The sequence below is a fragment of the Glycine soja genome, chromosome 19, assembly GCF_004193775.1.
Source record: "Glycine soja cultivar W05 chromosome 19, ASM419377v2, whole genome shotgun sequence".
Taxonomy (NCBI): domain Eukaryota; kingdom Viridiplantae; phylum Streptophyta; class Magnoliopsida; order Fabales; family Fabaceae; genus Glycine; species Glycine soja.
The window spans coordinates 46,178,019-46,193,200 of NC_041020.1; the positions used below are offsets into that span (position 1 = coordinate 46,178,019).

General features: G+C 30.3%; 2 protein-coding genes across 4 annotated transcripts; one reads left to right on the top strand and one right to left on the bottom strand.

Annotated features, from left to right (window-relative positions):
• Positions 1 to 6,019: 6,019 nt before the first annotated feature.
• On the bottom strand, positions 6,020 to 10,328 carry LOC114400661 (probable indole-3-pyruvate monooxygenase YUCCA10). Of its 3 annotated transcripts, none has more exons than XR_003663982.1 (5): positions 9,630 to 10,328; positions 9,134 to 9,367; positions 8,128 to 8,253; positions 7,691 to 7,961; positions 6,020 to 6,563 (listed from the first exon to the last, which is right to left on the bottom strand). XR_003663982.1 is itself a non-coding variant. In XM_028363226.1 (4 exons), exons 1-4 carry the CDS (start codon positions 10,242 to 10,244, stop codon positions 7,764 to 7,766), a joined length of 1,173 nt encoding a protein of 390 aa, XP_028219027.1. In that variant the 5' UTR covers positions 10,245 to 10,328; the 3' UTR covers positions 7,602 to 7,763. The 3 variants fall into 3 exon arrangements, 1 of the variants encoding a protein (XP_028219027.1); XR_003663981.1 differs by lacking the exon at positions 6,020 to 6,563 and adding an exon at positions 7,447 to 7,585; XM_028363226.1 differs by lacking the exon at positions 6,020 to 6,563 and having other exon boundaries at positions 7,602 to 7,961.
• Positions 10,329 to 13,596: 3,268 nt separating this feature from the next.
• Positions 13,597 to 14,976, top strand: LOC114400664. The gene is made up of 3 exons (XM_028363227.1): positions 13,597 to 13,634; positions 13,720 to 14,124; positions 14,206 to 14,976. The coding sequence occupies exons 1-3, from the start codon at positions 13,620 to 13,622 to the stop codon at positions 14,887 to 14,889; spliced, it is 1,104 nt and encodes a 367-aa protein (XP_028219028.1). The 5' UTR covers positions 13,597 to 13,619; the 3' UTR covers positions 14,890 to 14,976.
• Positions 14,977 to 15,182: the final 206 nt, after the last annotated feature.

A 15,182-nucleotide genomic window follows, 5' to 3' on the forward strand; every position in this document is an offset into this window, starting at 1 on the left:
GAAAAAAAATGAAAATAGTAGAGAAAAAAATCCATAATTTTTTCAAGTTAAAAAAATAAACTTGTAAATAAGTCAACTAATGTTTAATATTATTCTAATAAAATATTTTCACGATCATATTTATATAAAATATTTACTGGTTTAACTAATAACATTATTTTTTAATCACATTTTTATATTTATAAGACTCAATTCATATATTTGATTAATCAAGTAGACGTAAATCAATTACTCTTTTCTTCTTCAATTAAGATGATGGATTTTATTTAGACGAAAAAGCAGTAGATACATTTTGTAAGATGATTTGGTCCATAACATGGGACATCATGAATAGAATAAAAAAGATAAAGAAACTAAACAGTGTGCCACTCTTTTGCCATCACGTTTTGTGAATGACACTCCAGGATTAATTAAAATAAAAAAATAGGTAAAATAACAATAACTTGTAAATTAAAGATCATTTTATTTGATATATAAATTATTTTTTCATTAAATTTATATTTTAACTAAAATTTTATAATTAAAATATGTATTAATAAATAAAATAATTTTTTATAGTTAAAATATGAAATTACTCTCGAAATAATTTCGTGTAATTATAATATGTTAATTATTAAAAAATTGTATAAATAAAATATTTTTTAAAATTTATTTAATATATAAGTTATATTCATTCTAAGTATATAAATCAATATAATTATATAAAATAATGTAAAATATTTATATAAATTATTTTATGTAATTTATACAAATTACATCTTTTTTTTTATTTAAATTATACAAATGAACAAAACTTCAATATTTTTTATAATTTACATATTAATAGTTTTTGATCATTTACATATTTATAAAAATTTAAATAATTTGAGTAAATTTCATAAAATAATTTAATTTACGTAATTTAGTTAATTTTTATAATTATAATAATATCAGAAAAAAAATGAATAACTCGTGTAGTAATCATGTATAGGAAAAGTTGTCTACAGTATTAACTCTAGGAATTGTGTAGTCCAGTGGTTCATTATCTTGTTTTTGTGTAAGAGGTATTGGGTTTGATTTCCACTAGGATTAAAATTGTCAATTTTTTAAAATGGAGGACTAAATATTTTGATTTTAGAATATTAATACTATCTATTTTTTAATTGTTTTAGCTGAAATTCTCAAGTTTTTTTTACGAAAATAAAAATTCAAAATCTTAAGTTAAAAAAAAGGCCTTAACCACACTAGAGTAATTTAAGTACATTTACTACTTAATTTATTTTAGAAGAATAATTACTTATTTTATTAGTTCTTTTAGAAAACTTTCGAAAAACGAGCAATTGCTTTTTAAGTAAGAAATTCCAATGAAACACCCGTATAAAGTTTACAAATTTAAGTTTATAAAAACAACTCAAGTCTTATTCTATAAATATATTCACACAATTTTTTATGTGTAAATGTATTTTTGAAGGTAACTAAATATGTCATTAAAATGGGTTTATCCTCCAAAGTCTAAACTGAATTTGGTACTCCACCGACAAACCAAACATTTTTTTAATCAATCACATATAACATTTGTTTGCATAATTTTAATTGGTAATCAAACCCACACAGAGAGGTTATACTTAATACCAAAAGTATATTAAAAAGAGAATACCGAAAAGTGTATTACTAACAAGTTTTTTTTTACAAACTGAGAATAAGTACTTTGAGTTTGATTGGCTCCATCCAATATTTAATAAAATGCTGATACGGTATTTAGCAAGCCTCAAGAAAATGAAAGAGTGCATCAAGGTTTCTAGTACTATGTCGAAACTGGAAACTGGAAACTGAGCGATCGACCAAACAGGATTGGGTTGTTTAGGTTAGAAAATTAATGTTTTAGGCGTTGACAAAGAGGACAAGTCCGAAATCTTAGGTGAATTTAATCGCCGCCATGTATTTACATAAACTCCAGATGGCATTCCAACTCATAAAGGCGGTTTGATTTACTATTAAAATCAAATCTATATATTATACACGTGTGTTAATATAAGATTCATAATTAAAATTAATTTAAGTATACATTTCGTACTATCTTAAAAAAATAAAATAAATAACATGAATCAATTGATAAGGAGTTATTTCAGCTAAATTAATTTACTCTTGTTTAAATGCTAGATATATAATTACATTAAATACTTAAAAATAAAGTTTTATCATCAATAATAATCCTAATCAACTAGAGTAAGCTCAACTCAAATATAAGATATTTATGATTAAAAATAAAATAAAAAACAGTTCTTCAACGCTTTCCCCCATGCCAAATTGGTTTGGTACAATTATGTTAAAGAACAAGTCCTACCTGGATGAAGTGTTCCCAAAACTTATTATGTTTTCCCCTCCTTTTTCCATCTTTTTCTTTCAAATTCTTTCTTCTTTTTTTTCTCTCGTTCTTCTACCTAGTTCACCGCAAAAATATAGGGTGCTTAGTGGTTACGTTCCATTTTCCTTTTGTGGGAACGAAAAGAAATATGCATGCGCGAAAACGAAAAACAACATCGAATGGAAAGCAGCTATTTGCTTTTGCCGCTCGACCGTTTCTGACTTTGATTTGCTTCTCAGGTCTGGCAAACACGGTGCAACCCTGATTAGTGATTAATGTTTATGTTGTATCAAACGCACTTTTTATCCACGCCACTAACGTTAATGTGGCCATCATCATTATCATTTCTATCCTCTATTTCATGTTTTTCTTTTTCTGAACATAATATTAGTTTAAAGTTGTCTTCCGTCGAAAATATTAACAAATTTTAGTTGGAAATCATAAGTGTAATCAATATTTTTCTCTAAACACAATTTATTTCATATCCATCACCACTTGATTAAATGATATAAACTGTTATTACTTGTATCAATCCTTATTGATATGCTTTATTATTGTCAATATTAGATGTAACATAACAGCTATCAAAAACTTAGATTCAATTCCGCCACGCACTTCACTTCCCGTGACAAAATAAAATGTAGTAGTATATATAGGAGGCTGTTAGACGGTATCATTAATCTGGACTAGGTGAGAAGATTGGATCCCAATTTCACAGCAACATAAAAATGGTCCAAAATTAGAAGAGAGACTGGACCAAGCCCAGTCTGGTTGCAAGACACAGGCCCAGAAAGTATCTAAACCAAACTAGAAAAAGAAAACGATAGGAGTAGAACAATGGAGCAGATGGTGGATAAATTATTATTTTGAGGAGTAAACTGATAAAATAAAATAGTTGTTCGGTCAGACTGACCCAATGTAAATTGATTTTGTGCAGTAAAGAAGGAAAAATACATTACTCCTTTGCTCCTAAAATAATAATCATCTTAAGTTATTTTATACAAATAAAAAAATAATAAATAGATCAAAAAATTATTTTTATAAAATTAATTTTATATTATCATTAATTCATTTATAAATTTTGTTGTCTACTATTAATACTATAAGTTATATAAAAAAAGAAACGATAAATTTTTGTTGTTGTATGACAATTATAAATTTATAATGAAACAAAGATAATAACATAAAGGGTTAATCCCTCACCGACCTTTGTCTTTATTTATTTTATCAACAAAAAAGTAATTTCATTGATAGGGATACTAGCCGTACCCAACATACATACATGAAATAGACAAGTGTCTTGCGCTGATTAGCTATTTATAATATTGACAACTATAAATATAAGATAACCATGTAAGCTTGGCAAAAAGAAGGCACTTCAACCAAAAAGGTACCCAACAGACATTCAGTGATCCTTTATTGTTAGCTTAGGTTTTGATAATATAGTTATATTAAACTAAATTATAATTTATTTCAATTAATACATCTCTCTCTCATATTTCAGTTAGTAAAATTATAAAAAAACATTCAATTAACAAATAATTCATGGTTTTAATTATTTTTAACAGGATTAAAAATAAAATAGTAAAATAATATACTATAATAATATTATATTTCTTACGCTGATCTCAATTAGTCCACTATCTATTTGATCTGTTTTCTCTCTTTTGAACCTGACTTTTACTTACAATGAGTGAGGATAGAAAAGTTCTTTCTTGTTCTCCATATGTTTATGTGACTTATTTTTATGTCAGCTCAGTTTTAAATTATAAATTTTGTAAGTAATAAAAAACATAATATTTTTATTAATAAATTAAAAGTAATTTTTATCAATATGAAAATTAATTTATCTTTATCTTAATGTTATTCATGTAAGTTTACATTTACTAAAATGTTTAAAAGTAATAAAAAAGTTTCTCAACATTAAAAAAATTGAATTTTTCTATCTAATATTATTCACATGACTTTTATTTGAATTCTATTTCAAATTACAATAAGCAAACAATTAATAACTAGAAAAGTTTCCTTATTCTTTGAATGCTTTAAATTAAAAAAATCAAGTATGAAAGATGATTTATTTTAAATTTTCTTTAAAACAAAAAAAAAATGCAAAATTACAGATACTAGTGATTTATGAAGGAAGGAGAAAAGGTACCAAACCATGCAGGTATTTGGCAATTTTAATTGAGATTTGAACTTGTGAAAGCTATGTTACACCAACCAAAGGTTATCTTTAAAAGCGTACCTTTAATTCTCCAGACTTGATTTTTTTATAGGTTGCAACGTCAATAACTGGATATACTTTCCATACTTGACCTTCATATAAAAGGGACCCTCATTGGGCATTGCAAGCCCATATTTGGTCACATCCCCGTAAACCATTGTGCTAAGTATCAAACTTACCATCTCCCTTGATAGAAAATGAACCTGTTCATTGCATTATTGCATTAATATGCACTGTATTAGAACGCGTAACAAGCAAACCACAACTCGTTTAAGTCAACAACAGATCTAACCAAATCCATTATCACAATTATAAATATGCCTAGTTTTATTTTTCCATATTAATTCATAACCAATACGAGAGAACAAAAAAGTCAAACTAAGAAGTTGTCGAAAACACTTTATACTAAACTCATGAAAATATGACTTTATGACTTTTTAATTGTTTTTTTACTCATTTTTAGCTCTTTTTTTTTTAAAAAAAAAAATTGATCCCACCTTTTTAATGGTACAATTTAATTAATTTATTTATTTAACATTCTATATTTAATACTAATAATAATATGATAAATGTGTTGACATGATAATACATTAGAGTACCATGTCAACCTCTCCATCAAATATTACAAGATGCTAACAAAAATCAAAATTGCACAATTAAATCATGAGTTGAATTTTTTATAAGCAAAATTAGTTGTTTAATGGTAATGTATTATCATGTAAAAACTTTTTTGTTTCAGTGTAGAAACTTTTATATTATTAACCAATCGAAATCACATCAACATAATTTTTATAATAATTGTAAAATTCAATAAATATATTATATATAATAATTTCTAAGAAAAATATTTGCAACACACTCTCTTTAAGATTAACTTAAATTTATTGAAATCACAACTTTTTTTTATCTTATTTATTATATAATAATAATTATCTCTTTTATAATTTTCAATAAATTCTTACTCATCATACATTGTGTTATAGGAAAAGTGTGTTAAGAGAAGTGTTTTAGTAATACTTTTTTAATTTGTAATTGAATCATAGGGTAAAATTATTTTATATTATTGATGTTTTTTTTTTAAATGGTAAGATCAAATATTTTTAAAACACAAATTGAAGAACGAACTTGGAGAAATTAAGAAAACAAGGAAACAAAAACTGCAATTAGACTTAATTAATCTATTATCTTATAATAGACGCTAGCTGACGACTCATGCAAAACAAACCTTGCTTGAGCTTAACTAATTCTATAGTTAAAGACGTAGAACATTAATTAAGAATATGCGATGAATGAATGGATTATCGGTCTTCTCACGAAAATGGAGTTCTTAGATTGTTAGTAATTTTGGGTACATATGTATAATTTATAATTGAATGAGTTAAGATTATTATATAATTAATAAAAAAAAATTAAAATGATCTAATTAATATAAAAATATGACTGAAAACATGTACATTATAAAATATAATTATATAAATACTAATTATATTATAATTTGATGAGGGATTAAATTATAATGATTAAATGTGTTGCTGAGTTACCAATAACAATATAAGTGATTATGGTTTCATTTATACAAAGCAAGCTACTTTCTCTCTACATGAATAGGACATGTGTGATTAGGATTGATGATTGTTTATCTGATTGATTGAATTCCTATATTTAAAATTAAATCTCAACATTTGACACCATGGTTGACAAGGTGGAAGGCGATTTCCATGCCACTCAGCCCTTCCAGCTCCGGCACAAAAGGGTCATTCGTTCGTTTCCCCAGTGGCCACCACCAGAAACCTCCCACGGTACTCCTCCGCCAGCTCCACCGTTCTTCCGAAGTTGGCAGTACTGTTTCCTGAGGTGGAGGTGGAGGCGGTGTAGGAATATTTCTTCCACAGGTAAGCATGCTGTGGCGGAGAGGCCTAATGGGCCTGCTCCCACGATTATCACTCTCTGCTTAATTCCCTCCTGCTGCATTCTTCTTTCTCCTTCAATGCTTTTCTGGATCCATGTTTTGTTGTTAGGAAAGGGAAGATGAAGAGAAGAGGATGTTTTTGGTATTGGTTAATCAACTAAAAAAATATATTTATTGTTTAAATTATAGAAAAGTATAAAAAAATAATATAAAATTTTATCTTCTAATAATAATTTTTACTTTAAATTTTTTAATCAATATCTTCACAACAATAATTATCATTTTTCTTATTATATACTATCTATCATGGTAATGAAATAATAAGGGAAGGTGGTGTATACTTCTAGCTCACGGGTACCAAGAAAAATAAAATATATCTAAAACAAAAATTCATTCATAATTAATATTTTTATGAATAAAAAATATATAATTATATAAGTTTAAATCTTATATATTCACAACACAAAATAATCATTGAATTAAATTATTTTAAAAGATAACAAATTTATCATGATAAATTATAATTGAGTAGTTATGTCAGTGTATAATTGTTTTTTTCTTTGAATATATTACATGTAAAAATAATATATAAGAAAAAATAATTAGAAATTTCATTTAAATATAATTAGTAGTATCAAAAATTTTAATATTGTCTCCTACTTATAAATTATTATGTATGATAAAATTATTAATTTTTATAATATTTATTTAAAACTTAATTATAATAATTTCTAATTTGTTTACAACGCAAACATCTGTACACTAATTTCATCCTATATACTCCTTTCCTTTGCTTATAATTATTATCCTTGTTTTATAAAAATAACTGTTATCCTAAAATAAGAATATGAGTTCATAAAGGTATATGTTACTATTGAAACAGCCTTTTTTGTGTGTTGATACTTTTCAAAACTTCTCAAACAATGTGTGTTAATTTGTGTGTGCGCCCGGGAGGTACGTAATAGGATATCATGAATACTATAGTACTCATATTCTCATTCATTCTTATTAAATTTTACAAGTAAATCTTCAGCCTCAAATTCTTTCAAATTGAATGAGTATTTGCAGTATCGATATGAGTAAATCTTCAGCCTCAAAGTGTAAGTTTCTACAATAGTAAAAAATTTATTATTGAAACAAAATTATATATGAATTTCTTACCATAATAATATCACATTACGAGAATCACAACAAGTAATTTAAAACAACATACCTAATTCATATCCCCAAAAGAAGAAAGTGTCATGTACATACTGTTTCTGCAACCAATAATAGATAATAGATCATTACATGACACAAATTCCTTCTCTTTCTTCTTGAGGAATTAACGAGGCAATATCATTTGCTACTAATTGGGCATCCATGTTAGCTCCAAAGAAACCCCTTCTTGACAGCCCAACACAATACAAACCATTTCGACCTTTCCAATGATTTGGGAAACTGTTTTTTGGAAAGCCATCCTCATTTAGAAGATCATCACCCCCCTGTACAGAACAAATTAATATTATCATGTCTTTCTAAACTTTCTTGCATGATAGTTGTCCACAAGTATGAACATAGGTTAATTTAGATGGAATATAATGGTGTATTCATTAAAGGGTACGTACGTAGCCAATATTGTCACATATAGCATATCAATATGATACATACCTTAAGCCACTTTTGAGTTGATCTCTTGAAGCCTGTACAGAAAACAATTGAGTCGAATGTGTACGATTTGCCATCCTGGAACAAAACTTCATTACCTCTTATACTCTTTATTTCAGCTGGCAACACCTACATAACATATAATAGAATTAATCAACCTCAGCTCATTCGTCTCTTCAGTTGAAATTTTATTTTTCTTAACCTCTTTAATTTTACACCAAACGGGCCAGATAGACACAGCAAAGGGTGTCGCTAGATGCACCCAACACTTAAGGTAAAATGATGAAAATATCCTTGATTTGTAAGTCATTTAAGTTGATCCATAAAAGTTTTATGGATCAACTTGATCTGTAAACTTTTTATGGATCAACTTGATCCGTAGAAACCTTACAAATCAACTTGATCCGTAAGTTTTTTATTGATCAAGTTGATCAGCAAAACTTTTATGGATCAAGTTGATCCTTATTGTTCCGTAAAAGGCTTACGAATCAAGTTGATCTGTATCAACCTTACGAATCAACTTAATCTGTACGATTTATGGACCACCCTCACACACACCCATCACAAATACAAAAAAATATAGAGATAATTTTGGTATTTTAAAAAATTATTGGATACACCAGCAATGCTAAATGCACCTAGCAACACCACCAGAGCAAGAGGAAGTAACATTTATGAAGCCCGTTCTCCATTTTGACCGTATTTCATTCTATTGTATTGTGTACCATAAAATGGGATGACAATTCTATTCTATTTTATCATATATAATGATATAAATAAATAATACATTTGCATAAACAAAGTATAATTTATTTATTTATTATTATTTTATTAAGAATTATATATCTCAAAAGTGAAACTATATAAAAGCTTTTACACTAAAAACATATGTATTTATTTTTTTGACTTAAATGTCGTTTTGGTCCTTTCCTTCGTTCTTTTACATGTGTTTTCGTTTAGGCTAAATCAATTGTTCACACCATCAAACTCCAGAAATTAGGTGGTATACCTGTATCTCTCGAGATTTAATTTTCTTGACAGTTCCTACATCGATGATTGGGAACTTGGCATACTTCATCTTCATGGTGAAAGGCCCCTCACTCGGATACGGTATCCCATACTCACTCAGATCTCCATACACAACCTTGCTAACCATCACCAACACCTTCTCCACCGTACTCAGCGACAAGTAATTCAGCATAAGCGACGCATAATACATCATATCCCTCGAAAGAAAATGAACCTACATGCACACATAACCATCATAATAATCTTATCAAGCTTAAAAATCTAACAACGAATACGCCAACAAATTAATTAAAGTATAAGAACCTTGGTTGTGTTTGGGTGAGGAAAAATGAGAGAAACCAAAAAGAAATTATATGGATATCATGTTAAATCATACTTTAATTAAAAAAAAATTGTTTATTTTCTTTAAACCAAACACAACAACATTAGAGATTAAAACATATTTTAATCTAGAAAAAGAAATTGAAAGTACCCACCGGGCTGCGAACAATGATGGAAGGTTTGGCACCAAAATTGGACAAGTCTAGCGCAATCTCCATGCCGGAATTGCCAGATCCGACAACCAGAACATGTTTATTCTTAAACTCGTTCCCGTTTTTGTAGGCAGTTGAGTGAATCACTTTTCCATTGAAACTCTCCAAGCCTTGAATCTGAGGCAGACGAGGCTCGGCGGTTTCGCCACTGGCCACGACCAGGTACTTTCCAGCGTATTCCTCAAGCTCACCAGATCTTCTATTCTGAGCCTTCACTCTCCAAATCCCTTTCCATCCATCATACTCCACCAACTCCACTGCACGCTGGTACAGAGGCTTGATCTCAAAGTGGTTAACGTAGTTTCCCAAGTAGTCTATGAACTGCTTCCGAGGCACGTAGTGAGGGTAAGACTTGGGAAACGGTAAGTGCGGTAACTCGCAAACTTGCTTCCTCAAATGAAGGTGGAGACGATCGTAGGTGTATTTCTGCCACAGCGAAGCGAAACAGTCTTCTCTCTCGAGCATTATGTAAGGTATTGATTGCTTCGTTAAGCAACCGGCGGTGGCGATACCAGAAGTTCCGGCACCGATTATTATCACCTTCGTCGCTTCCTGCATCGTGTCTTTCTCCGTTCTATGAAAGAGATATTTCAGATAAAATTAGTTTGTGATTCAAGTCGTGTCGTAAAACCAATGTAGTTTCCTACACGCTATTCCTTTTGTTTGTTCTTATCTTCTTAATTATCTTAACTAGACTGATTATCATATTTATTTTTTATTTTATTTTTTTAATATTATATATAGGGTAAAATATATTTGAGGTTACTATAAAACTTAAAAAGTATAAGTTCTTTCTCATAATTTTTTTATATTAATTTGATTCTTGTAAATAAAATATAATTTTTTGGTATAGAAATTACATTGTTAATGTATAGAAATTAAATTTTTGAGATGTAAAAAAATTTAAAATATGTATTAAGATGAATAATATGGAAAAAAAATATTGATAAAAGTTAATATAAAAAAGTATTCTTAAAATAATTTTATTTTAATGTAATTAATCATTAGAGAGGATCAAGTTGTGTTTGATTTAAGAGAAAAAGAATGAAACAAAAGAAAAAGTGAAAAGAAACTTTAAGGAAGAAAGAGAACTAGAAAAGAAAATGATTTTAAAGTTGTTTAGTAGGATGGAAAATAAAAAATTATTTCTTCTTGTTTTATGAATACAAGTCACTAAATTTTAAGGAGTAACGACATTAAACAATGGAAGAATTGCCTACTGTAGTGCGACTTGTGTTTTCCTTTGGTTCATAATCTTTCCATCCGTTTTTTATAAAACCAAAACAATAAAAGAAAAGTGAGGAAGTTGGACCCCAATTCCCAATTGACCAATTCTGATTTTGTGGTTGAGGCACATTTCCCTGTTTGGGGTTCTTTTACAAAAAATTTCTCAAACTAGGGCTGTTCTTGAGCTATTTCCCAGGGGGTGCTCTTTTGGCACGTACCTGCATGGGAAGCGCAAAGACAATTGGCGAGTTCATGCATGGTCGACACTTGTCACCTGCTGGAGGAAAGCGCAAACACAGTTGGTGATTTGACCGGATGGCACCAGTGGTATTGGCGCTTTGACTGGTCTGTCCGTCAATCAGCGGCTGCAGCAGCAGCAGCAGAGGTGCAGGCTAGGCAGCCTAGGTGCGCAGGGAAGCGCCATTCCCAGTGGCGCGTCTTGCTTGACCGGAAAGCGCTGTTGCCATTAGCGCTTCGTGGTTCTTCATTCTTTATAAACTGCGTTTGGCCTGAAAGTGTAGCCTGCGTTTTCGAGTTTGCAGAGTGAACAAATATTGTGTGAAAAGAGTGCTTGATTGGTGCTGTTGTTGCTTGGTTGGTGCTGTTCTTGTTTGGTATTCATTCTTCCATTTTCGTAAAAAAATTGTAAGTTATATATTCTTTTATATGTTTATATTCTGATAATAAAATGGTTTTAGATAATGTAAGATAATAATAATTTTGTATAGTTTAGGTAGTGTAAGATAATAATAATTTTGTATATTTTAGGTAGTGTAAGATAATAATAATTTTGTATAGTTTAGGTAGGTAGTGTTAATAATTTTGTATAGTTTAGTTTCAATTCTTAATGTTATAGGATATGATTTAGTTTAAATTTTTTATATGATAAATTAGGAATAATTTTTTATATGGGAAATTAGGAATAATTTTATATGATAGATTAAGTTGAGTTGAAATTTTTTATATAGGTTTAGGTACCATAATTTAATAATTTTAGATTAGGAATAATTTTAGGTATCATAACGTATTAAGTTTAGATTAGCTTTAGTTTAAATTTTTTATATGGTAGATTACATTTAGTTTAAATATTTGATGATACATTAGAAATAATTTTATGTATTGTAAATTATTAATTAAAAAATAGGTTTGAATTAAATTTTTTATATTATGTTAATTTTAATTATAATTATTATTAGTTTCATATGTTATGTTTAAATTAGAATAATTTTAGATATTTTAAAATATTGATGTAGTATGTTAAATTATTTTACTCGTAATTATTTGAAGTCATTAATTTTGTATATAGTAGATTAAGAATAATTTTATGATAGATTAAGAATAATTTTATGTAGTGTAAATTAGTAATTTTAAATTAGGTTAGAATTAATTTTTTTATATTACGTTACTTTTAGTTATTATTATCAGTTTCATATGTTATGTTTAAATTAGAATAGTTTTACGTATTTTAAATTATTGATTTTGTATGTTAAATTATTTTACGCGTAATTATTTGTAGTCATTAATTTATATATTTAAATTTATATTTGTTTGTAATTTAATTTATTTATAGAATATATATGAATTAGGTTATTTGTATAATATATTTTGTTATTGAAATTTAAAAAATATAATTTCTTATTTATTTTAATTAATTTGTATAAATTTGATTGTCTATTAATTGTATTATATTTTATTTTGTAGGCTCAATGGCTTCTTCGTCGTCATGCTCATCAAGTATACAAACTAGGTCTGGTCTAATTGATAGTGACGTGTTGTGGATGGAACCCAAGCATGTTTCAGAACATGTTTGGAATGGAGAACCAGACAGAAAACTACACATCAGGCGAGCAGTCCCGACGTATCAAGGTGAAGAACAAATACCGGAGGAAATTGTTCCTTTGCTTCGGCAATGTGGGTTTTATTGGATCATGAGGATGGGATACCTAAAGATAAATGCGGCCTTAATTAGTGCGTTCATTGAAAGATGGAGGCCCGAAATCCACACGTTTCACCTGAGATGCGGAGAGACTACCATTACTCTCCAAGATGTGTCAGTTTTACTAGGTTTGCGTAGTGACGGGGCACCATTAATTGGTTCAACTAATCTTGTTTGGGCCGACTTGTGTGAAGAATTATTAGGAGTCAGACCACAGGAAAGGGAAATTGAAGGCAGTGTCGTCAAATTAAGTTGGTTGGCTCACCATTTTTCTGACATAAATATTGATGAGGGTAACATTGAGCAATTACAAAGGTTTACCCGTGCGTGGATCCTTCGATTCATAGGAGGTGTCCTCTTTGTTAACAAAAGTAGTAGCAGAGTTTCCTTAAGGTACCTACAATTTCTACGTGACTTTGAACAGTGCAGCACGTATGCGTGGGGACCTGCCGTGCTTGCGTATTTATATAGAGAGATGTGCAGCCCCACCGATTACAAAGTTAAATCAATCGGAGGTATGTGCATCTTAATCCAAATGTGGGCATGTGAACGATGCACGACCTTAGCTCCAAAGAGGACGCCTCCCGTTATAGAAAATAAACCACTCGGACACAGGTTTGTTGTTTAAAAAATTAGGTTTGAATGATAAAATATTTAATGATGGAACATGTTGACAACGATGATTTCATTTTTATTGTAGGTGGTTGCGACGTGGAAATCAACATATTGGCAATGATGATCTTAGACTTTTCCGTCGCAAATTGGATTTGATGAAACGACATGAGGTAAGAACATCGTAATGTAATGCTTAAATGGAATTTTAATATGTTATGTTTGACTGAAAATTGACAAGCGTATTGTTATATGCAGTTTGTCTGGGAGCCATACACAGCAACTGTGATGGCAGCGTTGCCTCCAATTTGTGTGGTTGGAGGTGTAGCTTGGTTTGCGGTGGTGCCACTGATTTGTTTCCATGTTGTTGAGTGGCACCAACCCGATAGAGTTTTACGACAATTTGGATTGCAACAACCCATTCCCGGGTGTCCTTCGCAACCGCAAAATCTCCATGGCATAACGCTCAAAGGCAAACAAGATGAGAATTGGTTCCACCTGTTGGCCCCAATCATTGGTCAGTGGAACAATCGAGCAGAGTTTAGGGTCGACGTTTATCCTCGACAGGAGGGCCTACTGGGTTATAACTCGGACTACATGGTGTGGTATAGGCGTAAAACAAAGATGTTTGTCGACCCAAACAATGCAAACACAACTGCATTGGTATTTATCTGTTTTTCAATGTTTAACTTCTAATTAATTTCTTAAGCATGAGCATTAATTTGTTGACGCTACTAATTGCAGGGTGAAGTTGTGGAGACTTTACAATATATGGTGTCACAACAAGGGAGGAACACGTGGACGGTTGATGATCTCGTGCCTTACGTGGATAAGTTAGCAATTATATTTGAAGAGCAAGAGAGAATCACTGAACCAGTGTCACATGGTCCAGCATCAGAGCGTGAATTCCCAGCCCAAGAGTTTCCCATTCTTCAGTCAAGTGTTGAAACTCGGGGCATAGGCAGACGAAGGGAGCCTGTTGAAGCGGAACAATATTCCCAACAAATGATGGAGCGTGGTCATGGAATGTATTACACGTCAGCAACATTTTCCGAATATCCTTCACAGATGTATCAGTATCCTTTTGCAGGTCATCATACTGATACTTCTGAGACCTCACATTCGTTCGGTGGTGTTGCGGAAACACAGCCTCATTTTTCATGGCCCACTATGACTCCTTCACAGCAGCACGATGCCCCCATGGCAACACCTAACGCCCCATTTGCTCCGCAATGGAATGTACCCGGAGCAATACCTGATATGGGCGAGTTATTAGGTGTTGATTTGCGTCAGGAGTTTTCTGCAGAGGCTGAGGAAGCAGAAGCGGGGAGACAACGCGGCGGCAGAAGAAATCCTGATCGTCAAGCGCGAAGATGGGATCGACCATGTGGCACATCTTCACGACATCACGGACACCATAATGACTGATTTTGATGTATCTGTGTAATTTTGTTGTTGTTTGTTAGACATTTGATTTTGACAATTAATCTATCGCATCTCATTTATTATGCCTTACTGATGCCTTACTAATGTATAGAGTTTATGTGGCACATCAAACTATAATAATTAACCAAGTTTACAACTAAAACTAAAGTAGACAAAGGAAAAATAAATTGGATTAGGGTTAGGGTTAGGGTTATGGTAAGGGTTAGAGGTTAGTGCTTTATGGGTTTAGGGTTTGGATTAAGGGTTTATGGGTAAGGGTTAGAGGTTAGGGGTTT

Coding starts and splice junctions, on each gene's coding strand:
- LOC114400661 (XM_028363226.1), bottom strand. CDS start 10,244: ATGCAGGAAGCGACGAAGGTGATAATAATCGGTGCCGGAACTTCTGGT. Junction 9,368..9,629: donor CCATCATTGTTCGCAGCCCG/GTGGGTACTTTC, acceptor GTGTGCATGTAG/GTTCATTTTCTTTCGAGGGA. Junction 8,254..9,133: donor TTAAATCTCGAGAGATACAG/GTATACCACCTA, acceptor TATGTTATGTAG/GTGTTGCCAGCTGAAATAAA.
- LOC114400664 (XM_028363227.1), top strand. Junction 14,125..14,205: donor ATGCAAACACAACTGCATTG/GTATTTATCTGT, acceptor TACTAATTGCAG/GGTGAAGTTGTGGAGACTTT.